Genomic DNA, 27,230 nt, shown 5'->3' on the forward strand with positions numbered 1-27,230 from the left:
AGTGTGTAGTGGTGGAGGAGTGTGTAGTGGTGGAGGAGTGTGTAGTGGTGGAGGAGTGTGTAGTGGTGGAGGAGTGTGTAGTGGTGGAGGTCCTGGTGGAGGAGTTTGTAGTGGTGGAGTTATTCTATGATTTGAAACAGGAGGAGCAGGTCCTGCCACTGCCAGAGTTTAATTGGGGGGAGATGGTGTCAGAGACTTCTGATTGGAGAAAATCGTTCTCGTTGGCGATGATGTGCTTCACCAGACAGTTAGCTGCTTCATCTATATTAATATTCTCCTAGAGAGAGAGAGAGAGAGAGAGAGAGAGAGAGAGAGAGAGAGAGAGAGAGAGAGAGAGAGAGAGAGAGAGAGAAAGAGAGAAAGACAGAGAGAGAGACAGAGAGAGACAGAGAGAGAGACAGAGAGAGAGAGAGAGACAGAGAGAAAGAGAGAAAGGAGAGAGAGAGAAGAGAGAGAGAGAGAGAGAGAGAGAGAGAGAGAGAGAGAGAGAGAGAGAGAGAGAGAGAGAGAGAGAGAGAGAGAGAGAGAGAAAAGACAATCCATTAATTTGATTAATTACTGTCCAACTCCAAGCCCACTGCATACAGTATGTGTGAATAAGTTGGTTCTGTTTCTGTGTGTCTGTGAGTGTATTACTGTGGCTGTGAGTGTATTACTGTGGCTGTGAGTGTATTCCTGTGGCTGTGAGTGTATTGTTGTGTCTGTGAGTATATGTCTCTTCAGTAGTGTCAGTGTATTGTTGTGGCTGTGAGTGTATCGTTGTGGCTGTGAGTGTATCGTTGTGGCTGTGAGTGTGTTGTTGTGGCTGTGAGTGTATTGCTGTGTCTGTGAGTGTATCGCTGTGGCTGTGAGTGTATTGTTGTGACTCTGAGTGTATTGTTGTGGCTGTGAGTGTATTGTTGTGTCTGTGAGTGTATTGTTGTGTCTGTGAGTGTGTTGTTGTGGCTGTGAGTGTGTTGTTGTGGCTGTGAGTGTGTTGTTGTGGCTGTGAGTGTATTGTCGTGGCTGTGAGTGTGTTGTTGTGGCTGTGAGTGTATTGATGTGTCTGTGAGTGTGTTGTTGTGGCTGTGAGTGTGTTGTTGTGGCTGTGAGTGTGTTGTTGTGGCTGTGAGTGTATTGTCGTGGCTGTGAGTGTGTTGTTGTGGCTGTGAGTGTATTGATGTGTCTGTGAGTGTATGGATGTGTCTGTGAGTGTATTGATGTGGCTGTGAGTGTATTGCTGTGTCTGTGAGTGTATTGCTGTGTCTGTGAGTGTATTGCTGTGTCTGTGAGTGCATTGTTGTGGCTGTGAGTGTATTGATGTGTCTGTGAGTGTATGGATGTGTCTGTGAGTGTATTGATGTGGCTGTGAGTGTATTGTTGTGGCTGTGAGTGTATTGATGTGTCTGTGAGTGTATTGTTGTGGCTGTGAGTGTATTGATGTGTCTGTGAGTGTATGGATGTGTCTGTGAGTGTATTGATGTGGCTGTGAGTGTATTGTTGTGGCTGTGAGTGTATTGATGTGTCTGTGAGTGTATTGATGTGTCTGTGAGTGTATGGATGTGTCTGTGAGTGTATTGCTGTGTCTGTGAGTGTATTGTTGTGGCTGTGAGTGTATTGATGTGTCTGTGAGTGTATGGATGTGTCTGTGAGTGTATTGATGTGGCTGTGAGTGTATTGATGTGTCTGTGAGTGTATTGTTGTGGCTGTGAGTGTATTGATGTGTCTGTGAGTGTATTGTTGTGGCTGTGAGTGTGTCTCTTCAGTAGTGTCAGTGTGACGTTTTGATGCTGTAAAATAAAAGTTGGTATCCATCAATCAATCTCAAACGCTCACAGACACACAGACGCATACACAGAGCCACACAACGACACAGATGCATACACAGAGGCACAAAACGAAACAGACACACAGACACATACACAGAGCCACACAACGACACAGACGCATACACAGAGCCACACAACGACACAGACGCATACACAGAGGCACAAAACGAAACAGACACACAGACACATACACAGAGCCACACAACGACACAGACGCATACACAGAGCCACACAACGACACAGACGCATACACAGAGCCACACAACGACACAGACACATACACAGAGGCACAAAACGAAACAGACACACAGACACATACACAGAGCCACACAACGACACAGACGCATACAAATCAAATCAAATCAAATTTATTTATATAGCCCTTCGTACATCAGCTGATATCTCAAAGTGCTGTACAGAAACCCAGCCTAAAACCCCAAACAGCAAACAATGCAGGTGTAAAAGCACGGTGGCTAGGAAAAACTCCCTAGAAAGGCCAAAACCTAGGAAGAAACCTAGAGAGGAACCGGGCTATGTGGGGTGGCCAGTCCTCTTCTGGCTGTGCCGGGTAGAGATTATAACAGAACATGACCAAGATGTTCAAATGTTCATAAATGACCAGCATGGTCAAATAATAATAAGGCAGAACAGTTGAAACTGGAGCAGCAGCACAGTCAGATGGACTGGGGACAGCAAGGAGCCATCATGTCAGGTAGTCCTGGGGCACGGTCCTAGGGCTCAGGTCCTCCGAGAGAGAGAAAGAAAGAGAGAATTAGAGAGAGCATATGTGGGGTGGCCAGTCCTCTTCTGGCTGTGCCAGGTGGAGATTATAACAGAACGTGGCCAAGATGTTCAAATGTTCATAAATGACCAGCATGGTTGAATAATAGTAAGGCAGAACAGTTGAAACTGGAGCAGGAGCATGGCCAGGTGGACTGGGGACAGCAAGGAGTCCTCATGTCAGGTAGTCCTGGGACATGGTCATACACAGAGCCACACAACGACACAGACGCATACACAGAGGCACAAAACGAAACAGACACACAGACACATACACAGAGCCACACAACGACACAGACGCATACACAGAGCCACACAACGACACAGACGCATACACAGAGGCACAAAACGAAACAGACACACAGACACATACACAGAGCCACACAACGACACAGACGCATACACAGAGCCACACAACGACACAGACGCATACACAGAGCCACACAACGACACAGACGCATACACAGAGGCACAAAACGAAACAGACACACAGACACATACACAGAGCCACACAACGACACAGACGCATACACAGAGCCACACAACGACACAGACGCATACACAGAGCCACACAACGACACAGACGCATACACAGAGGCACAAAACGAAACAGACACTCACTCACTCATGGGTTGATGTGCAGTGACACATCTGCATCTTCTACCTATTGCAACGGTTTGATAATGAGACTAAAACACCAATCCACACGTTAATAATTTGGTGTGGTTTCTGTAACGAAGCCTTCGGGGTTGAGGTGAACTATGGGATCAAGTCAGGAGAGGACAGGGTCAGTGATCACTAATGAGAAGTTAATGAGAGGGAGAACATTTAGGACAGGGATAAAAGTCTACAGTCTGATTTTAGAACATTTCAAGCCTCCAACAGCTGCTTCGCCAGCGACACACACACACGCGCACGCGCACACGCACACGCACACACACACACGCACATACACACACACAGTCTTCCTCAGACCATGGGGTGAGTTGGGCAGCAGAATTACTTGGTTGAATATTGAATCTTCATTAGGTCCTTTATCAGCTTGCTCAGCAGGATGTGACATAATGTAGTCTGCAGCAGACTTCCTCTCTAATAACATCTTACATTACCACACAGACAGACAGACAGACAGACAGACAGACAGACAGACAGACAGACAGACAGACAGACAGACAGACAGACAGACAGACAGACAGACAGACAGACAGACAGACAGACAGACAGACAGACAGACAGACAGACAGACAGACAGACAGACAGACAGACAGACAGACAGACAGACAGACAGACAGACAGACAGACAGACAGACAGACAGACAGACAGACAGACAGACAGACAGACAGACAGACAGACAGACAGACAGACAGACAGACAGACAGACAGACAGACAGACAGACAGACAGACAGACAGACAGACAGACAGACAGACAGACAGACAGACAGACAGACAGACAGACAGACAGACAGACAGACAAAATTCAGAACGGGTTCATGTAACAGAGGGGCTTTATCTAATAGCAGCCACATGACTGGTCCACACACACACATCTCAAAGCTCTTTCTGAGAAAATCAGTCATTTGCGTCATCTTGCGTTTCCACTAAGACGTGAAGAGAAACACGTCGTCATGGAGTCTTCAGGGAGATGGACCGGACAACTCAACACCACTGGAAGGATCAAGGAATTGTCTTAATGTTCTGCACACCCCTCTCTACACCACTGTCTATAGCACTCCATACACCCCTCTCTACACTAGTCTATAGCACTCCATACACCCCTCTCTACACCACTGTCTATAGCACTCCATACACCCCTCTCTACACCCCTCTCTACACCACTGTCTATAGCACTCCATACACCCCTCTCTACACCACTGTCTATAGCACGCCATACACCCCTCTCTACACCACTGTCTATAGCACGCCATACACCCCTCTCTACACCACTGTCTATAGCACGCCATACACCCCTCTCTACACCCCTCTCTACACCACTGTCTATAGCACTCCATACACCCCTCTCTACACCCCTCTCTACACCACTGTCTATAGCACTCCATACACCCCTCTCTACACCCCTCTCTACACCACTGTCTATAGCACTCCATACACCCCTCTCTACACCACTGTCTATAGCACTCCATACACCCCTCACTACACCACTGTCTATAGCACTCCATACACCCCTCTCTACACCACTGTCTATAGCACTCCATACACCCCTCTCTACACCACTGTCTATAGCACGCCATACACCCCTCTCTACACCCCTCTCTACACCACTGTCTATAGCACTCCATACACCCCTCTCTACACCACTGTCTATAGCACTCCATACACCCCTCTCTACACCACTGTCTATAGCACGCCATACACCCCTCTCTACACCCCTCTCTACACCACTGTCTATAGCACTCCATACACCCCTCTCTACACCACTGTCTATAGCACGCCATACACCCCTCTCTACACTACTGTCTATAGCACTCCATACACCCCTCTCTACACTACTGTCTATAGCACTCCATACACCCCTCTCTACACTACTGTCTATAGCACTCCATACACCCCTCTCTACACTACTGTCTATAGCACTCCATACACCCCTCTCTACACCACTGTCTATAGCACTCCATACACCCCTCTCTACACCACTGTCTATAGCACTCCATACACCCCTCTCTACACCACTGTCTATAGCACTCCATACACCCCTCTCTACACCACTGTCTATAGCACTCCATACACCCCTCTCTACACCACTGTCTATAGCACTCCATACACCACTCTCTACACCACTGTCTATAGCACTCCATACACCCCTCTCTACACCACTGTCTACATCACTCTATATCCCTCTCTACACCACTGTCTACATCACTCTATATCCCTCTCTACATCACTCTATACATCACTCTATATCCCTCTCTACATCTCTCTTCATCACTCCATATCCCTCTCTACATCACTCTCTACATGACTCTATACATCACTCTCTACATCACTCTATACATCACTCTCTACATCACTCTATACATCACTCTATATCGCTCTACACATCACTCTATATCGCTCTACACATCACTCTCTACATCACTCTATATCCCTCTATACATCACTCTATATCCCTCTCTACACCACTGTCTACATCACTCTATATCCCTCTCTACACCACTGTCTACATCACTCTATATCCCTCTATATCACTCTATATCCCTCTATACATCACTCTCTACATCACTCTCTACATCACTCTACACATCACTCTCTACATCACTCTATATCCCTCTATACATCACTCTACACATCCCTCTATACATCACTCTACATCGCTCTACACGTCCCTCTATATCCCTCTATACATCACTCTATATCGCACTACACATCACTCTCTACATCACTCTACATCGCTCTACACATCCCTCTCTACATCACTCTCTACATCACTCTATATCACTCTATATCACTCTCTACATCACTCTCTACATCACTCTCTACATCACTCTCTACATCACTCTATATCACTCTATACATCACTATATCCCTCTATACATCACTCTATACATCACTCTATATCCCTCTATACATCACTATATCCCTCTATACATCACTCTATATCCCTCTATACATCACTCTATATCCCTCTATACATCACTCTATATCCCTCTATACATCACTATATCCCTCTATACATCACTATATCCCTCTATACATCACTCTATACATCACTATATCCCTCTATACATCACTATATCCCTCTATACATCACTCTATATCCCTCTATACATCACTCTCTACATCACTCTATACATCACTATATCCCTCTCTACATCACTCTATATCCCTCTACACGTCCCTCTATATCCCTCTATACATCACTCTATATCCCTCTATACATCACTCTATATCGCTCTACACATCACTCTCTACATCACTCTATATCCCTCTATACATCACTCTATATCGCTCTACACATCACTCTCTACATCACTCTATACATCACTCTACACATCCCTCTATACATCACTCTATATCGCTCTACACATCACTCTCTACATCACTCTATATCCCTCTATACATCACTCTACACATCACTCTCTACATCACTCTATATCCCTCTATACATCACTCTATAGCCCTCTATACATCACTCTATACATCACTCTATATCCCTCTATACATCACTCTATATCCCTCTATACATCACTCTATACATCACTCTCTACATCACTCTATATCCCTCTCTACATCACTCTATATCCCTCTACACATCACTCTATATCCCTCTATACATCCCTCTATACATCACTCTATATCCCTCTATACATCACTCTATAGCCCTCTATACATCACTCTATACATCACTCTATATCCCTCTATACATCACTCTATATCCCTCTATACATCACTCTATACATCACTCTCTACATCACTCTATATCCCTCTCTACATCACTCTATATCCCTCTACACATCACTCTATATCCCTCTATACATCCCTCTACATCACTCTATATCCCTCTATACATCACTCTATAGCCCTCTATACATCACTCTATACATCACTCTATATCCCTCTATACATCACTCTATACATCACTCTCTACATCACTCTATATCCCTCTCTACATCACTCTATATCCCTCTATACATCACTCTATACATCACTCTCTACATCACTCTATATCCCTCTCTACATCACTCTATATCCCTCTCTACATCACTCTATATCCCTCTATACATCACTCTATACATCACTCTCTACATCACTCTATATCCCTCTCTATATCCCTCTATATCCCTCTATACATCACTCTATACATCACTCTCTACATCACTCTATATCCCTCTATACATCCCTCTATATATCACTCTACATCGCTCTATACATCACTCTATATCCCTCTACACATCACTCTCTACATCACTCTATATCCCTCTATACATCACTCTATATCCCTCTATACATCACTCTATACATCACTCTCTACATCACTCTATATCCCTCTCTACATCACTCTATATCCCTCTACACATCACTCTATATCCCTCTATACATCCCTCTATACATCACTCTATATCCCTCTCTACATCACTCTATATCCCTCTATACATCACTCTATACATCACTCTCTACATCACTCTATATCCCTCTCTACATCACTCTACATCGCTCTATATCCCTCTATATATCACTCTACATCGCTCTATACATCACTCTATATCCCTCTACACATCACTCTCTACATCACTCTATACATCACTCTCTACATCACTCTATATCCCTCTCTACATCACTCTACATCGCTCTATATCCCTCTATATATCACTCTACATCGCTCTATATATCACTCTACATCGCTCTATACATCACTCTATATCCCTCTACACATCACTCTCTACATCACTCTATACATCACTCTATACATCACTCTCTACATCACTCTATATCCCTCTATACATCCCTCTATATATCACTCTACATCGCTCTATACATCACTCTATATCCCTCTACACATCACTCTCTACATCACTCTATATCCCTCTATACATCACTCTATATCCCTCTATACATCACTCTATACATCACTCTCTACATCACTCTATATCCCTCTCTACATCACTCTATATCCCTCTACACATCACTCTATATCCCTCTATACATCCCTCTATACATCACTCTATATCCCTCTCTACATCACTCTATATCCCTCTATACATCACTCTATACATCACTCTCTACATCACTCTATATCCCTCTATACATCCCTCTATATATCACTCTACATCGCTCTATACATCACTCTATATCCCTCTACACATCACTCTCTACATCACTCTATATCCCTCTATACATCACTCTATATCCCTCTATACATCACTCTATACATCACTCTCTACATCACTCTATATCCCTCTCTACATCACTCTATATCCCTCTACACATCACTCTATATCCCTCTATACATCCCTCTATACATCACTCTATATCCCTCTCTACATCACTCTATATCCCTCTATACATCACTCTATACATCACTCTCTACATCACTCTATATCCCTCTCTACATCACTCTACATCGCTCTATACATCACTCTATATCCCTCTATACATCACTCTATACATCACTCTCTACATCACTCTATATCCCTCTATACATCCCTCTATATCCCTCTACACATCACTCTATATCCCTCTATACATCCCTCTATACATCACTCTATATCCCTCTACACATCACTCTATATCCCTCTATACATCCCTCTATACATCACTCTATATCCCTCTACACATCACTCTATATCCCTCTATACATCCCTCTATACATCACTCTATATCCCTCTCTACATCACTCTATATCCCTCTCTACATCACTCTACATCGCTCTATACATCACTCTATATCCCTCTCTACATCACTCTATATCCCTCTATACATCACTCTATATCCCTCTCTACATCACTCTATATCCCTCTATACATCACTCTATACATCACTCTCTACATCACTCTATATCCCTCTATACATCACTCTATAGCCCTCTATACATCCCTCTATATATCACTCTACATCGCTCTATACATCACTCTATATCCCTCTATACATCCCTCTATATCCCTCTATACATCACTCTATATCCCTCTATACATCACTCTCTACATCACTCTATATCCCTCTATACATCACTCTATACATCACTCTCTACATCACTCTATATCCCTCTATACATCACTCTATAGCCCTCTATACATCCCTCTATATATCACTCTACATCGCTCTATACATCACTCTATAGCCCTCTATACATCCCTCTATACATCACTCTACATCACTCTATATCCCTCTATACATCCCTCTATACATCACTCTATATCCCTCTATACATCACTCTATAGCCCTCTATACATCACTCTATACATCACTCTATATCCCTCTATACATCACTCTATACATCACTCTCTACATCACTCTATATCCCTCTCTACATCACTCTATATCCCTCTACACATCACTCTATATCCCTCTATACATCCCTCTACATCACTCTATATCCCTCTATACATCACTCTATAGCCCTCTATACATCACTCTATACATCACTCTATATCCCTCTATACATCACTCTATACATCACTCTCTACATCACTCTATATCCCTCTCTACATCACTCTATATCCCTCTATACATCACTCTATACATCACTCTCTACATCACTCTATATCCCTCTCTACATCACTCTATATCCCTCTATACATCACTCTATACATCACTCTCTACATCACTCTATATCCCTCTATACATCACTCTATACATCACTCTCTACATCACTCTATATCCCTCTATACATCCCTCTATATATCACTCTACATCGCTCTATACATCACTCTATATCCCTCTACACATCACTCTCTACATCACTCTATATCCCTCTATACATCACTCTATATCCCTCTATACATCACTCTATACATCACTCTCTACATCACTCTATATCCCTCTCTACATCACTCTATATCCCTCTACACATCACTCTATATCCCTCTATACATCCCTCTATACATCACTCTATATCCCTCTCTACATCACTCTATATCCCTCTATACATCACTCTATACATCACTCTATACATCCCTCTATACATCACTCTATATCCCTCTCTACATCACTCTACATCGCTCTATACATCACTCTATACATCACTCTCTACATCACTCTATATCCCTCTATACATCACTCTATAGCCCTCTATACATCCCTCTATATATCACTCTACATCGCTCTATACATCACTCTATATCCCTCTATACATCCCTCTATATCCCTCTATACATCACTCTATATCCCTCTATACATCACTCTCTACATCACTCTATATCCCTCTATACATCACTCTATACATCACTCTCTACATCACTCTATATCCCTCTATACATCCCTCTATATATCACTCTACATCGCTCTATACATCACTCTATAGCCCTCTATACATCCCTCTATACATCACTCTCTACATCACTCTCTACATCACTCTATATCCCTCTATACATCCCTCTATATATCACTCTACATCGCTCTATACATCACTCTATATCCCTCTATACATCACTCTATATCCCTCTATAAATCACTCTCTACATCACTCTATATCCCTCTATACATCACTCTATATCCCTCTATACATCACTCTATAGCCCTCTATACATCCCTCTATACATCACTCTCTACATCACTCTATATCCCTCTATACATCCCTCTATATATCACTCTACATCGCTCTATACATCACTCTATATCCCTCTATACATCACTCTATATCCCTCTATAAATCACTCTCTACATCACTCTATATCCCTCTATACATCACTCTATATCCCTCTATACATCACTCTATAGCCCTCTATACATCCCTCTACATCGCTCTACACATCACTCTATATCCCTCTATACATCACTCTACATCGCTCTACACATCACTCTATATCCCTCTATACATCACTCTACACATCACTCTCTACATCACTCTATATCCTCTATACATCACTCTATATCCCTCTATACATCACTCTATATCCCTCTATACATCACTCTATATCCCTCTATACATCACTCTATATCCCTCTATACATCACTCTATATCCCTCTATACATCACTCTACATCGCTCTACACATCACTCTATATCCCTCTCTACATCACTCTATATCCCTCTCTATATCCCTCTATACATCACTCTATATCCCTCTACACATCACTCTCTACATCACTCTATATCCCTCTATACATCACTCTCTACATCACTCTATATCCCTCTACACATCACTCTCTACATCACTCTATATCCCTCTATACATCACTCTCTACATCACTCTATATCCCTCTCTATATCCCTCTACACATCACTCTATATCCCTCTCTACATCACTCTATATCCCTCTCTATATCCCTCTATACATCACTCTATATCCCTCTACACATCACTCTCTACATCACTCTATATCCCTCTACACATCACTCTCTACATCACTCTATATCCCTCTACACATCACTCTCTATCACTCTCTTGTATTTGAGTGAAGAGGCTGAATGCTTCATGCGGTTCAATTTCCATTCCAAAGAGTCGTCTCCTCATTTCTTCCCTCTTCCTCTTCCACTCCTCAATCCAACTGGATAGGTGGAAGTCTATGCAGAACTACCTTCTGGAGAGAACAAAGGCAGTCAGATAGGGACAACTTTTCAGAAATAAAATGCAGCTGCATAAATCTGGTAACCCACGGTAACGACCTTTCACTTTCTTCTGACTCTCAGTATGTAGAGCTCCACTGGCACACAGGGTTTCCGGGACAGGAGAGTGTGTGTGTGTGATCCAACTGACAGTGCTCACTTTCAGTTCATTTGTGAAATTCCAGAGCTGTACAAGGTGCCATGACTCCATCGCATGTGAGCAGGCTGGGGCTGTATACTGTTTATACCATATACCGGGGTATTTCAATAGCGTTTTCAAACATTTAAAAATGTAAAATAAATTGTGTGGAGGTTGCGTGCTAAATGATCTCCAGCTCCGGGCTCCAGCTATGCATAGTATTGCTAAGTGGCTAGATGTCAACATCAAGCTTCTTGGTTACAGCAGAATCATTGAATCCCCTCCTGAATCAAGATCCATGTTTCCTAAATTGTTTTTGCTTCAATTTCTTAATATTTTTATATAATAATAATAGCTCCACTGTGTGTGCACTTCCGGTAATACCGTATACCACAGTATGGAAATGGATTGAACATCTGGACACCACCCAACTCTACATGGGAGTGTGCGTGTGTCAGTGTGTTAACAATATGTACGGAGGTGTGAGTGTGTGCGTGTGTCAGTGTGTTAACAATATGTACGGAGGTGTGAGTGTGTGTGGAGGTTTGGTAAGACATTCTCATGAATCTACTTCTGTGTGTGTACGTGTGTGTGTGTGTGTGTGTGTCTGTGTTCTTACCTTGGCAGAGGTCTCGTACCATCCCACAAAGCCGTTCTCCTGACAGAATTTCTCCATCTGGATCCCATTGTTGGTCAGCACGTCCTGCCCCTGGTCGCACTTATTAGCCAATAACACAGCGGCCACATTTTTCCCATTGGCCAGCGTGAGTTTAGAGTCCAGGTCCTCCTTCCACTTGGTGACGGCCTCGAAGGAGGACGGCCGCGTCATGTCAAACACGATGAACGCCCCCATGGCCTCACGGTAGTAGACCCGGGTCATGTTCCCAAACCGCTCCTGACCTGACACACACACACACACACACACACAGTATTGTTAGTACTGATAGGACTAAACGCTATACCTTAGCCTTGTGATAAAACATGTGCCTTGTTGCCACACCACCCCTGACCCTAATACCATATCATAAGCCCTGGTAACACCACTGAGATGAAGGTTACTTTAGGCTGTAAACAACCGTTTGCCTCAGGGCAAAGAGTCGACTACACAGTCCTCGTCACAGTTGTAGAGGGTCAAATTCATGAATCAATCCCGGTAAAATACGACAACGTGGACAGACAGGGTACATCTCACTCCACACATAGATCAAATATACAGCACCAGTCAAAGGTTTGTCACACCTACTCATTCAAGGGCTTTTATTTATTTTTACTATTTTCTACATTGTAGAATAATAGTGAAGACATCAAAACTATGAAATAACACATATGGCAAAGTGTTAATCCAAATTCTTCAAAGTAGCCACCCTTTGCCTTGATGACAGGTTTGTACACTCTTTGCATTCTCTCAACCAGCTTCAATGCTTTTCCAACAGTCTTGAAGGACTTCCCACACTTCCCATATATAAATCAGAGTCACCAGCAAAGCACCCCCACACCATCACGCCTCATCCTAGTCCATCTGTAAATAGCCCACCCAATCTACCTACCTCATCCCCATACTGTTTTTGTTTTATTTACTTTTCTGCTCTTTTGCACACCAGTATCTCTACACACCAGTATCTCTACACACCAGTATCTCTACACACCAGTATCTCTACACACCAGTATCTCTACACACCAGTATCTCTACACACCAGTATCTCTACACACCAGTATCTCTACCAGTATCTCTACACACCAGTATCTCTACACACCAGTATCTCTACACACCAGTATCTCTACACACCAGTATCTCTACACACCAGTATCTCTACCAGTATCTCTACACACCAGTATCTCTACACACCAGTATCTCTACACACCAGTATCTCTACACACCAGTATCTCTACACACCAGTATCTCTACACACCAGTATCTCTACCAGTATCTCTACACACCAGTATCTCTACCAGTATCTCTACACACCAGTATCTCTACACACCAGTATCTCTACACACCAGTATCTCTACCTGTATCTCTACACACCAGTATCTCTACCTGCACATCATCATTTATCACTCCAGTGTTAATCTTATTAACTCTTCGCTCCTATGGCCTATGTATTGTCTTCCTCCTCATGCCTTTTGAACACACTGTATATAGACTTTCTTTTCTCTACTGTGTCATTGACTTGTTTGTGTTATTGGCTTGTTTATTGTTTACTCCATGTGTAACTCTGTGTTGTTGTCTGTGTCACACTGCTATGCTTTATCTTGGCCAGGTCGCAGTTGCAAATGAGAACTTGTTCTCAACTAGCCTACCTGGTTAAATAAAGGTGTTCTCAACTAGCCTACCTGGTTAAATAAAGGTGTTCTCAACTAGCCTACCTGGTTAAATAAAGGTGAAATAAAAATATTAAAACCCTCCATGCTTCACGGTGGGAACCACACATGCGGAGATCATCCGTTCACCTTCTCTGTCTCTCACAAAGACATGGCGTTTGGAACCAATAATCGCAAATTTGGACTCATCAGACCAAAGGACAGATTTCCACCGGTCTAATGTCCATTGCTCGTATTTCTTGGCCCAAGCAAGTCTTTTCTTCTTATTGGTGTCCTTTAGTAGTGGTTTCTTTAAAGCAATTCAACCATGAAGGCCTGATTCACGCAGTCTCCTCTGAACAGTTGAAGTTGAGATGTGTCTGTTACTTGAACTCTGTGACGCATTTATTTGGTTGAAATTTCTGAGGCTGGTAACTAATGAACTTATCCTCTGCACCACATGTAAGTCGTGGTCTTCCTTTCCTGTGAGGGTCCTCATGAGAGCCAGTTTCATCATAGCGCTTGATGGTTTATGTGACTGTACTTGAAGAAACTTTAAAAGTTATTGAAATTTGATGATGAACTGTCGTTTGTCTTTGCTTATTTGAGCTGTTCTTGCCATAATATGGACTTGGTATTTTACCAAATAGGGCTATCTTCTGAATACCACCCTACATTCTCACAACACAACTGATTGGCTCAACGCATTAAGAAGGAAATAAATTAACTTTGAACAAGGCACACCTGTTAATTGAAATGCATTCCAGGTGACTACCCTCAGAGAGAGAGAGAGGGAGACCACCAGAGAGAGAGAGAGGGAGACCACCAGAGAGTGAGAGAAAGAGGGAGCTCACCAGAGAGAGAGAGAGGGAGACCACCAGAGAGAGAGAGAGGGAGACCACCAGAGAGAGAGAGAGGGAGACCACCAGAGAGTGAGAGAAAGAGGGAGCTCACCAGAGAGTGAGAGAAAGAGGGAGCCCACCAGAGAGTGAGAGAGGGAGACCACCAGAGAGAGAGAGAGAGGGAGACCACCTCTACAGAGGGAGACCACCAGAGAGTAGAGGGAGACCAGTAGACTACACACCAGTATCTCCACCAGAGGAGAGAGAGGGAGACCACCTAGACACCAGTATCTCCACCAGAGAGAGATCTCTACAGAGAGGAGACCACCAGAGAGAAAGAGAGAGAGAGGGAGACCACCAGAGAGACACACCAGAGAGTGATCTCACCACACCAGAGTATCTCACCAGAGAGAGAGAAGAGGGAGCCCACCAGAGAGTGAGAGAAAGAGGGAGCCCACCAGAGAGTGAGAGAAAGAGGGAGCCCACCAGAAGAGAGAGAGAAAGAGGGAGCCCACCAGAGAGGGAGCCCACCAGAGAGACAGGGAGCCCACCAGAGAGAAAGAGGGCCCACCAGAGAGAAAGAGAGAGGGAGCCCACCTAGAGGCCTAAGAGAATTGAGCCCTCCCATGAGAGAGAGCCCACCAGAGAGTGAGAGAAAGAGGGAGCCACCAAGAACAGCCCACCAGAGAGAAAGACTTTCTTTTCACTTGACTTGTGTCAGAGGGAGCCCACCAGAGAGAGAGAGAAAGAGGGAGCCCACCAGAGAGATGAGAGAAAGAGGGAGCCCACCAGAGAGCCCACCAGAGAGAGAAAGAGGGAGCCCACCAGAGAGAGAGAGAGAAAGAGGGAGCCCACCAGAGAGAGAGAGAGAAAGAGGGAGCCCACCAGAGAGAGAGAGAAAGAGGGAGCCCACCAGAGAGAGAGAGAGAGAGAGAGCCCACCAGAGGAGCCCACCAGCTATGCTTTAGAGAGGCCAGGTCGCAGAGCAAAGGAGAGCCCACCAGACAGAGAGAGAGAGAGAAAGAGGAGCCCACCAGAGAGAGTTAAGAGAAAAGGTGTTCACCAGAGGGAGCCACCAGAGAGAAAGGGAGACCACCAGAGAGTGAGAAAGAGGGAGCTCACCAGAGAGTGAGAGAAGGGAGCCCACTAGTGAGAGAAAGAGGGAGCCCACCAGAGAGTGAGAAAGAGGGAACCAGAGAGTGAGAGAAAGAGGGAGCCCACCAGAGAGAAAGAGGGAGCCCACCAGAGAGAAAGAGGGAGCCCACCAGAGAGAAAGAGGGAGCCCACCAGAGAGAAAGAGGGAGCCCACCAGAGAGAAAGAGGGAGCCCACCAGAGAGAGAGAGAGGGAGACCACCAGAGAGAAAGAGGGAGCCCACCAGAGAGTGAGAGAAAGAGGGAGCCCACCAGAGAGTGAGAGAAAGAGGGAGCCCACCAGAGAGTGAGAGAAAGAGGGAGCCCACCAGAGAGTGAGAGAAAGAGGGAGCCCACCAGAGAGAGAGAGAGAAAGAGGGAGCCCACCAGAGAAAGAGGGAGCCCACCAGAGAGAGAGAGAGAAGAGAGAGAGCCCACCAGAGAGAGAGAGAAAGAGGGAGCCCACCTTCTTATTGGTGAGCCCACCAGAGAGAAAGAGGGAGCCCACCAGAGAGAAAGAGAGAGAACAGGGATTCCCACCAGACCACCAGAGAGAGAGGGAGCCCACCAGAGAGTGAGAGAAAGAGGGAGCCCACCAGAGAGAGAGAAAGGGAGCCCACCAGAGAGTGAGAGGAGCCCACCAGTTGAGAGAAAGAGGGAGCCGACCAGAGAGAGAGAGAGAAAGAGGGAGCCCACCAGAGAGAGAGAGAAGAGAGGGAGCCCACCAGAGATTTTGAGAGAAAGAGGGAGCCCACCAGAGAGAGAGACTAAGAGGGAGCCCACCAGAGAGAGAAAGAGGGAGCCCACCAGAGAGAGGAGCCCCAGAGAGAAAGAGGGAGCCCACCATGAGAGAAAGAGGGAGAGAGAGCCCACCAGAGAGAAAGAGGGAGCTTTGTTTATTTGAGACTTGAGAGGGAGCCCACCAGAGAGTGAGAGAAAGAGGGATTGAGATTTGAGAGAGAGGGAGCCCACCAGAAAGTGAGAGTTTGTCTTGAGTGAGAGAAAGAGGGAGCCCACCAGAGAGTGAGCTGGAGCCCACCAGAAGAGAGAAAAGGAGAGAAAGAGAAAGAGGGAGCCCACCAGAGAGAGAGAGAAAGAGGGAGCCCACCAGAGAGTGAGAGAAAGAGGAGCCCACCAGACTGAGTGAGAGAAAGAGGGAGCCCACCAGAGAGTGAGAGAAAGAGGGAGCCCACCAGAGAGTGAGAGAAAGAGGGAGCCCACCAGAGAGAGAGAGAAGAGGGAGCCCACCAGAGAGAGAGAGGAGGGAGCCCACCAGAGAGAGTGAGAGAAAAAGGGAGCCCACCAGAGAGAGAAAGAGGAGCCCACCAGAGAGAAAGAGAGGAGCCCACCAGAGAGAGAAAGAGAGAGCCCACCAGAGAGAAAGAGGGAGCCCACCAGAGAGAAAAGGGAGCCCACCAGAGAGAGAGAGAGAAAGAGGGAGCCCACCAGAGAGAAAGAGGGAGCCCACCAGAGAGAGAGAAAGAGGGAGCCCACCAGAGAGAGAGAGAGGAGACCACCAGAGAAAGAGGGAGAGAAGAGGGAGCCCACCAGAGAGTGAGAAAGAGGGAGCCCACCAGAGAGAGAAGAGGGAGCCCACCAGAGAGAGAGAAAGAGGGAGCCCACCAGAGAGAAAAGGGAGCCCACCAGAGAGAAAGAGGGAGCCCACCAGAGAGAGAGAGACCGAGGGAGCCCACCAGAGAGAGAGAAAGAGGAGAGAGAGAAAGAGAAAGGAGGCCCACCAGAGCCCACCAGAGAGAGAGAGAGAGAGAAAGAGGGAGCCCACCAGAGAGAGAAAGAGGAGCCCACCAGAGAGAAGAGAGGGAGCCCACCAGAGAGAAAGGGAGCCCACCAGAGAGAGAGAGAGGGAGCCCACCAGAGAGAGAGGGAGCCCACCAGAGAGAAAGAGGGAGCCCACCAGAGAGAAAGAGGGAGCCCACCAGAGAGAAAGAGGGAGCCCACCAGAGAGAAAGAGGGAGCCCACCAGAGAGAAAGAGGGAGAGAGAGTGAGAAAGAGGGAGCCCACCAGAGAGTGAGAGAAAGAGGGAGCCCACCAGAAAGTGAGAGGGAGAAAGAGGAGCCCACCAGAGAGTGAGAGAAAGAGGGAGCCCACCAGAGAGTGAGAGAGAGAGCCCACCAGAGAGAGAGGAGCCCACCAGAGAGAGAGAGGCCCACCAGAGAGAAAGAGGGAGCCCACCAGAGAGAGGGAGAGAGAGAGAGAGGGAGCCCACCAGAGAGAGAGAGGGAGAAAGAGGGAGCCCACCAGAGAGAGAAAGAGGGAGCCCACCAGAGAGAGAGAAAGAGGGAGCCCACCAGAGAGAAAGAGGGAGCCCACCAGAGAGAGAAAGAGGGAGCCCACCAGAGAGAGAGAGAAAGAGGGAGCCCACCAGAAAGAGAGAGAGAGCCCACCAGAGAGAAAGAGAGAGGGAGCCCACCAGAGAGAGAGAGAGAGAGAGAGAGAGCCCACCAGAGAGAGAGGGAGCCCACCAGAGAGAGAGAGAGAAAGAGGGAGCCCACCAGAGAGAGGAGCCCACCAGAGAGAGAGAGGGAGACCACCAGAGAGTGAGAGAAAGAGGGAGCCCACCAGAGAGTGAGAGAAAGAGGGAGCCCACCAGAGAGTGAGAGAGAGGAGCCCACCAGAGAGAGAGAGAGAGGGAGCCCACCAGAGAGTGAGAAAGAGAGGGAGCCCACCAGAGAGTGAGAGAAAGGGAGCCCACCAGAGAGAGAGAGAAAGGGAGCCCACCAGAGAGAGAGAGCCCACCAGAGAGAGAAAGAGGGAGCCCACCAGAGAGAGAGAAAAGGGAGCCCAGAGAGAGAGAGAGAAGAGAGGAGCCCACCAGAGACCAGAGAGAAGAGGGAGCCCACCAGAGAGAGAAAGAGGGAGCCCACCAGAGAGAAAGAGAGCCCACCAGAGAGAAAGAGGGAGCCCACCAGAGAGAAAGAGGGAGCCCACCAGAGAGAAGAGGAGAGCCCACCAGAGAGTGAGAGAAAGAGGGAGCCCACCAGAGTGAGAGAAAGAGGGAGCCCACCAGAGTGAGAGAAAGAGGGAGCCCACCAGAGAGTGAGAGAAGAGGGAGCCCACCAGAGAGAGAGAAAGAGGGAGCCCACCAGAGAGAGAGAAAGAGAAAGGAGCCCACCAGAGAGAGAGAGAGAAGAGGGAGCCCACCAGAGAGAGAGAGAGGAGCCCACCAGAGAGTGAGAGAAAGAGGGAGCCCACCAGAGAGTGAGAGAGAGAGCCCACCAGAAAGTGAGAGAAAGAGGGAGCCCACCAGAGAGTGAGAGAAAGAGGGAGCCCACCAGAGAGAGAAAGAGAGAGAGAGAAAGAGGGAGCCCACCAGAGAGAAAGAGGGAGCCCACCAGAGAGAGAGAAGAGGGAGCCCACCAAAGAGAGAAAGAGGGAGCCCACCAGAGAGCGAGAGAGGGAGCCCAAAGAGAGGAGCCCACCAGAGAGAGAGAGAGAGAGCCCACCAGAGAGAGAGAGAGAGAGCCCACCAGAGAGAGAGAGAGAGAGAGCCCAGAGAGAGAGGGAGCCCACCAGAGAGAGAGAGAGGAGCCCACCAGAGAGAGAAAGAGGAGCCCACCAGAGAGAGAGAAAGAGGAGACCACCAGAGAAAGAGGAAGACCACCAGAGAGACCACCAGAGAGAAAGAGGAAGACCACCAGAGAGGAAGACCACCAGAGAGAGAAGAGGGAGACCACCAGGAAGATCACCAGAGAGAAAGAGGGAGCCCACCAGAGAGAGAGAGGGAGACCACCAGAGAGAGAGAGGGAGCCCACCAGAGAGTGAGAGAAAGGGAGCCCACCAGAGAGTGAGAGAAAGAGGGAGCCCACCAGAGAGTGAGAGAAAGAGGGAGCCCACCAGAGAGTGAGAGAAAGAGGGAGCCCACCAGAGAGAGAGAGAAAGAGGGAGCCCACCAGAGAGAGAGAGAGAGAGAGAAAGAGGGAGCCCACCAGAGAGAGAGAGAGAAAGAGGGAGCCCACCAGAGAGAGAGAGAGAAAGAGGGAGCCCACCAGAGAGAGAGAGAGAAAGAGGGAGCCCACCAGAGAGAGAGAGAGAGAGAGAGAGAGAGGAGCCCACCAGAGAGAAAGAGGGAGCCCACCAGAGAGAAAGAGGGAGCCCACCAGAGAGAAAGAGGGAGCCCACCAGAGAGAAAGAGGGAGCCCACCAGAGAGAAAGAGGGAGCCCACCAGAGAGAAAGAGGGAGCCCACCAGAGAGTGAGAGAAAGAGGGAGCCCACCAGAGAGTGAGAGAAAGAGGGAGCCCACCAGAAAGTGAGAGAAAGAGGGAGCCCACCAGAGAGTGAGAGAAAGAGGGAGCCCACCAGAGAGTGAGAGAAAGAGGGAGCCCACCAGAGAGAGAGAGAAAGAGGGAGCCCACCAGAGAGAAAGAGGGAGCCCACCAGAGAGAAAGAGGGAGCCCACCAGAGAGAAAGAGGGAGCCCACCAGAGAGAAAGAGGGAGCCCACCAGAGAGAAAGAGGGAGCCCACCAGAGAGTGAGAGAAAGAGGGAGCCCACCAGAGAGTGAGAGAAAGAGGGAGCCCACCAGAAAGTGAGAGAAAGAGGGAGCCCACCAGAGAGTGAGAGAAAGAGGGAGCCCACCAGAGAGTGAGAGAAAGAGGGAGCCCACCAGAGAGAGAGAGAAAGAGGGAGCCCACCAGAGAGAGAGAAAGAGGGAGCCCACCAGAGAGAGAGAGAGAAAGAGGGAGCCCACCAGAAAGAGAGAGAGAAAGAGGGAGCCCACCAGAGAGATAGAGCGAGAGAGGGAGCCCACCAGAGAGAGAGAGAGAGAGAGCCCACCAGAGAGAGAAAGAGAGAGAGAGAGCCCACCAGAGAGAGAGAGAGAGGGAGCCCACCAGAGAGAGAGAGAGAGAGAGAGAGAGAGAGAGAGGGAGCCCACCAGAGAGAGAGAGAAAGAGGAAGACCACCAGAGAGAGAAAGAGGAAGACCACCAGAGAGAGAGAAAGAGGAAGACCACCAGAGAGAGAAAGAGGAAGACCACCAGAGAGAGAGAGAAAGAGGAAGACCACCAGAGAGAGAAAGAGGAAGACCACCATAGAGAGAGAGAAAGAGGAAGACCACCAGAGAGAGAGAGAAAGAGGAAGACCACCAGAGAGAGAAAGAGGAAGACCACCATAGAGAGAGAGAAAGAGGAAGATCACCAGAGAGAAAGAGGAAGACCACCAGAGAGAGAGGTCATAGGTGTGTAAATTCCTCTGCTTACAGCAGTGTAATAAGTGGAATGTGCTACTATGACTCCGTCTCCCATCACTGACTCCCACGGTCAATATGAAAGCTGTTAACCAGTGTGTCCAGATGTTATCACAGACTCCCACGGTCAATATGAAAGCTGTTAACCAGTGTGTCCATATGTTATCACAGACTCCCACGGTCACTATGAAAGCTGTTTACCAGTGTGTCCAGATGTTATCACAGACTCCCACGGTCACTATGAAAGCTGTTTACAGTGAGATACACCTGCTGGAGCGCGTGCTACGGATGGGTGTTGCCATCGTGACCAGTGAACTGAGATAAGGCGGAGCTTTACCTAGCATGGCCTTTTAGATGACCTGGAGCCAGTGGGTCTGGCGACGAATATATAGCGAGGGCCAGCCGACTAGAGCATACAAGTCGCAGTGGTGGGTAGTATAAGGTGCTTTAGTGACAAAACGGATGGCACTGTGATAAACTGCATCCAGTTTGCTGAGTAGAGTGTTGGAAGCAATTTTGTAGATGACATCGTTGAAGTCGAGGATCGGTAGGATAGTCAGTTTTACTAGGGTAAGCTTGGCAGCGTGAGTGAAGGAGGCTTTGTTGCAAAATAGAAAGCCGACTCTTGATTTGATTTTCGATTGGAGATGTTTGATATGAGTCTGGAAGGAGAGTTTGCAGTCTAGCCAGACACCTAGGTACTTATAGGTGTCCACATATTCAAGGTCGGAACCATCCAGGGTGGTGATGCTAGTCGGGCATGCGGGTGCAGGCAGCGATCGGTTGAAAAGCATGCATTTGGTTTTACTAGCGTTCAAGAGCAGTTGGAGGCCACGGAAGGAGTGTTGTATGGCATTGAAGCTCGTTTGGAGGTTAGATAGCACAGTGTCCAATGACGGGCCGAAAGTATATAGAATGGTGTCGTCTGCGTAGAGGTGGATCAGGGAAAGAGTCGGCCCGAGAATTGAACCCTGTGGCACCCCCATAGAGACTGCCAGAGGACCGGACAGCATGCCCTCCGATTTAACACACTGAACTCTGTCTGCAAAGTAATTGGTGAACCAGGCAAGGCAGTCATCCGAAAAACAGAGGCTACTGAGTCTGCCGATAAGAATATGGTGATTGACAGAGTCGAAAGCCTTGGCAAGGTCGATGAAGACGGCTGCACAGTACTGTCTTTTATCGATGGCGTTTATGATATCGTTTAGTACCTTGAGTGTGGCTGAGGTGCACCTGTGACCGGCTCGGAAACCAGATTGCATAGCGGAGAAGGTACGGTGGGATTCGAGATGGTCAGTGACCTGTTTGTTGACTTGGCTTTCGAAGACCTTAGATAGGCAGGGAAGAATGGATATAGGTCTGTAACAGTTTGGGTCCAGGGTGTCTCCCCCTTTGAAGAGGGGGATGACTGCGGCAGCTTTCCAGTCCTTGGGGATCTCAGACGATATGAAAGAGAGGTTGAACAGGCTGGTAATAGGGGTTGCGACAATGGCGGCGGATAGTTTCAGAAATAGAGGATCCAGATTGTCAAGCCCAGCTGATTTATACGGGTCCAGGTTTTGCAGCTCTTTCAGAACATCTGCTATCTGGATTTGGGTAAAGGAGAACCTGGAGAGGCTTGGACGAGGAGCTGCGGGGGGGGCGGAGCTGTTGGCCGAGGTTGGAGTAGCCAGGAATGGTCCAATTCATTTTATCAAGAGAACATCTGGTCATCCCTACTACCGCTGATCTGGCGGACTCACGAAATACAAATCATTTGTTTGTAAATTATGTGTGTTTGGAGAGGGCACCCGGCTATCAGTAAATTTAAAAAACAAGAAAATCAAAGTCTGGCTTGCTTAATATAAGGAATTTGAAATTATTTATATTCTGAACTAGAATATAAAAGCAACCATTTCAAAGATTTAACTGAGTTACAGTTCATAGAAGGACATCAGTCAAGAGAAATCCTTTCATTAGGCCCTAATATACAGATTTCACATGACTGGTCAGGGGCGCAGCCATAGGTGGGCCTGGGAGGGAATAGGCCCACCCACTTGGGAGCCAGGCCAACCCACTTTGGAGCCAGGCCCAGCCAATTAACATTAAATTATCTGGCAACAGCTCTGCCTTACATTCCTGCAGTCAGCATGCCAAATGCACAGTGCCTCAAAACGTTGTGGCATTGTGTTGTATGACAAAACTGCACATTTTAGAGTGGCCTTTTGTTGTCCCCAGCACAAGGTGCAACTGTGTAATGATCATGCTGTTTAATCAGCTTATTGATATGCCACACCTGTCAGGTGGATGGATTATCATGACAAAGGATAAAATGCTCACTAACAGGGATGTAAACAAATCTGGGCAAAACCTTTGAGAGAAATACGCTTTTTGTGTACAGTTGTGGCCAAAAGTTGAGAATGACACAAATATTAATGTTCAAAGTCTGCTGCCTCAGTGTCTTTAGATATTTTTGTCAGATGTTACTATGGAATACTGAAGTATAATTACAAGCATTTCATAAGTGTCAAAGGCTTTTATTGACAGTTACATGAAGTTGATGCCAAGAGTCAATATTTGCAGTGTTGACCCTTCTTTTTCAAGACCTCTGCAATCCAACCCTAGCATGCTTCTGGGCCACATCCTGACTGATCGCAGCCCATTCTTGTATAATCAATGCTTGGAGTTTGTCAGAATTTGTGGGTTTTTGTTTGTCCACCCGCCTCTTGAGGATTGACAACAACTTCTCAATGGGATTAAGTTCTGGGGAGTTTCCTGGCCATGGACCCAAAATATTGATGTTTTGTTCGCCGAGCCACTTAGTTATCACTTTTGCCTTATGGCAAGGTGCTCCATCATGCTGGAGAAGGCATTGTCCGTCACCAAACTGTTCCTGGATGGTGGGAGAAGTTGCTCTCAGAGGATCAAATCAAATCAAATGTATTTATATAGCCCTTAGTACATCAGTTGATATCTCAAAGTGCTGTACAGAAACCCAGCCTAAAACCCCAAACAGCAAGCAATGCAGGTGTAGAAGCACGGTGGCTAGGAAAAACTCCCTAGAAAGGCCAAAACCTAGGAAGAAACCTAGAGAGGAACCAGGCTATGTGGGGTGGCCAGTCCTCTTCTGGCTGTGCCGGGTGGAGATTATAACAGAACATGGCCAAGGATGTGCTGGTACCATTCTTTATTCATGGCTGTGTCCTTAGGCAAAATTGTGAGTGAGCCCACTCCCTTAGCTGAGAAGCAACCCCACACATGAATGGTCTCAAGATGCACTCACACCTGCCTGCTGCCATTCCTCAGAAAGCTCTGTACTGGTGGTGCCCTGATCCTGCAGCTGAATCAACTTTAGGAGACGGTCCTGGCGCTTGCTGGACTTTCTTGGGCGCCCTGAAGCCTTCTTCACAACAATTGAACCGCTCTCCTTCAAGTTCTTGATGATCCGATAAATGGTTGATTTTGGTGCAATCTTACTGGCAGCAATATCCTTGCCTGTGAAGCCCTTTCTGTGCAAAGCAATGATGACAGCGCGTGTGTCCTTGCAGGTAACCATGTTTGACAGAGGAAGAACAATGATTCCAAGCACCACCTCCTTTTGAAGCTCCCAGTCTGTTATTCTAACTCAATCAGCATGAGAGAGTGATCTCCAGCCGTGTGTTAACGAGAGAATCACTGACATGTCAGCTGGTCCTTTTGTGGCAGGGCTGAAATGCAGTGGAAATTTTTGGGGGGGATTCAGTTCATTTGCATGGCAAAGAGGGACTCTGCAATTAGTGGCAATTGATCACTCTTCATAACATTCTGGAGTATATGCAAATTGCCATCATGCAAATTGAGGCAGCAGACTTTGAAAATTAATGTGTCATTCTGAACTTTTGGCCAGGACTGTATGTAAAACTGAGATCTTTGATTTTAGGTCATGAAATCAACACTTTACATGTAGCTTTTATTTTTCATACATTTATATTTCATTTTTATAAAGTATATTTAAAATCAAATAATTTTAGACTTACTCAAGTAGTATTTTACTGGGTTAGTTTCACTTGAGTACGTTTCTATTAAAATGTATCTTTACCTTTACTTAAGTATGACAATGGGTAATTTTTCCACCACTGCCGAGACCTAGACCCTACGCCTTATAAAGGATTGGATTTGATTGATGAAAGCAATACGTTCAAGCTTCCACCTGTTAAATACTCTCAGATATCCACAAGTACATAGAACGTAAGGTCTTGCCTACAGGTACATCTGAGATCGGGCCTGGGTGTGACATTCCACAAGTGTATGATCAATAGAGCAAGGCTAGTTTAAGCAAAGCACAAACTCCAGTCTGAGTTAACGTCAGCTGGCTACCAGCTGACTACATCAAGCTAAACTGAGAAACCATCCACATGACATTGCTATTTTGGTACGGCGCTCTATTTAAATTGACCACATCGACACACGAGTTCTCCTGACTCAACTGTACTAGCTTAGCGGTTTTGTTGCTGCAAGACGTGTTTCCTTCCAAGGCTTTGAAAGCTTGTGATCATGTAGTTACTGACGGGAATTAGTCAAAACCCCTGCGTAATGAAGGTTGAGAGCTCTTATCAGAGGCCATTTAAGGCAACACTAAAACACTGGGACGTTGCAATGTCTCATGAACACATCCACTTAAATTAAATTATGGGTATGAGAAAACAGTTCACAATATCCCTCCAAATTGAGCTGAATGAAGCAATGCAGCAATCTATTCTGAATACAATAGGTAGCAGGGCATTCTCGATCCCGGAAGTCTTGTCGGTTCTCATTCACGATAAACCCATTCTGAGCCTCAAATCTCCCTCACGAGTGCGAGACACATGACTGTACATGCAGGCGTGCGCACCGGCTGTACCGGCCAGAGAGTATAGAACAGAGAGCGCGCACAGAAGCATCAGACGACTTTCTCCAATAACCGCCACTCACGTGAGATAAGGCCAATACGCATACGGTGTAATTTAACTACCATCGGTTCCCAACAGCACACGAACATGACTGTTGTGTAATACTAAACATAAAGCTCCCTAAAATGGTTGTATTACATGTTGCCGTCAGTATACAATACATCCAATATTTTTGATACACATACTCCGTTGACCACTCCACAGAACCTAAACTACAGTTCTCTCCCGTCTCCCCATCCCGCTTCTTACGTTACAACTTTGAAAGCCTTCAAACCTCTTACATTAATGACATGTAATTTATCCACGTGAGGACAAATAGCATAATACTAAAACGGGCCTGCCTGTGACCCCATTGGAGCAGTGTCACGCGTAATGCTTCTCCTACCTGCTATGTCCCAAAGCTGTAGCCGTACGGTTTCATGGTCCCAGTTAAGGACCTTCAGGGCGAAGTCCACTCCTATTGTGGCTCGGTAGTTTGGGCTGAAGTTCTGGTGGACATAGCGCTTGATGATGCTAGTCTTGCCCACCCCCAGGTCCCCTATTACCAGGATCTTATAGAGGTGCTCCTTGTGATTGTTCTGCATGGCGACCGCGGAGCGCTCCGGTAGGACATTAATACGCCGTGATGACGGTAGAGAAGAGACTGTGGAGCGGTGTGCTCCAGCGATCCTAAAGGAACGCCCAGAGAAGCGGAGCAGAAGAGTGTAACAGCGGGACCTTGTGACTGGCGCGCCTAAGGCGTGAGAGCTCGCAGCTGGGCTGACCCCATCTGAAGTTCATACAGTTATCTGAAAATGACTTAATTCTGAATAAATGGCAAGACATGCAACGTTCGATCAAGAATATTGAAGTTGAGCACATATAGTTTAAGATTTGCCCAGATGTCAATATATAA

At 46.7% G+C, this 27,230-nt stretch overlaps 1 protein-coding gene across 1 annotated transcript; it reads right to left on the reverse strand.

Moving 5' to 3' along the window:
• LOC124006479 (ras-related protein Rab-38-like) lies at positions 1 to 27,041 on the reverse strand. The gene is made up of 3 exons (XM_046316520.1): positions 26,721 to 27,041; positions 12,567 to 12,847; positions 1 to 277 (listed from the first exon to the last, which is right to left on the reverse strand). The coding sequence occupies exons 1-3, from the start codon at positions 26,917 to 26,919 to the stop codon at positions 125 to 127; spliced, it is 633 nt and encodes a 210-aa protein (XP_046172476.1). The 5' UTR covers positions 26,920 to 27,041; the 3' UTR covers positions 1 to 124.
• Between the last annotated feature and the right edge of the window lie 189 nt (positions 27,042 to 27,230).

The sequence above is a fragment of the Oncorhynchus gorbuscha genome, linkage group LG19, assembly GCF_021184085.1.
Source record: "Oncorhynchus gorbuscha isolate QuinsamMale2020 ecotype Even-year linkage group LG19, OgorEven_v1.0, whole genome shotgun sequence".
NCBI classification, from domain to species: Eukaryota; Metazoa; Chordata; class Actinopteri; order Salmoniformes; family Salmonidae; genus Oncorhynchus; species Oncorhynchus gorbuscha.

What these genes read in the sequence shown, in the direction of transcription:
- LOC124006479 (XM_046316520.1), bottom strand. Translation starts at nt 26,919, where the DNA reads ATGCAGAACAATCACAAGGAGCACCTCTATAAGATCCTGGTAATAGGG. An exon ending in ACAGCTTTGGGACATAGCAG is followed by an intron (nt 12,848 to 26,720) that starts GTAGGAGAAGCA and finishes TGTGTGTGTCAG; the next exon opens with GTCAGGAGCGGTTTGGGAAC. An exon ending in GGTACGAGACCTCTGCCAAG is followed by an intron (nt 278 to 12,566) that starts GTAAGAACACAG and finishes CTCTCTCTCTAG; the next exon opens with GAGAATATTAATATAGATGA.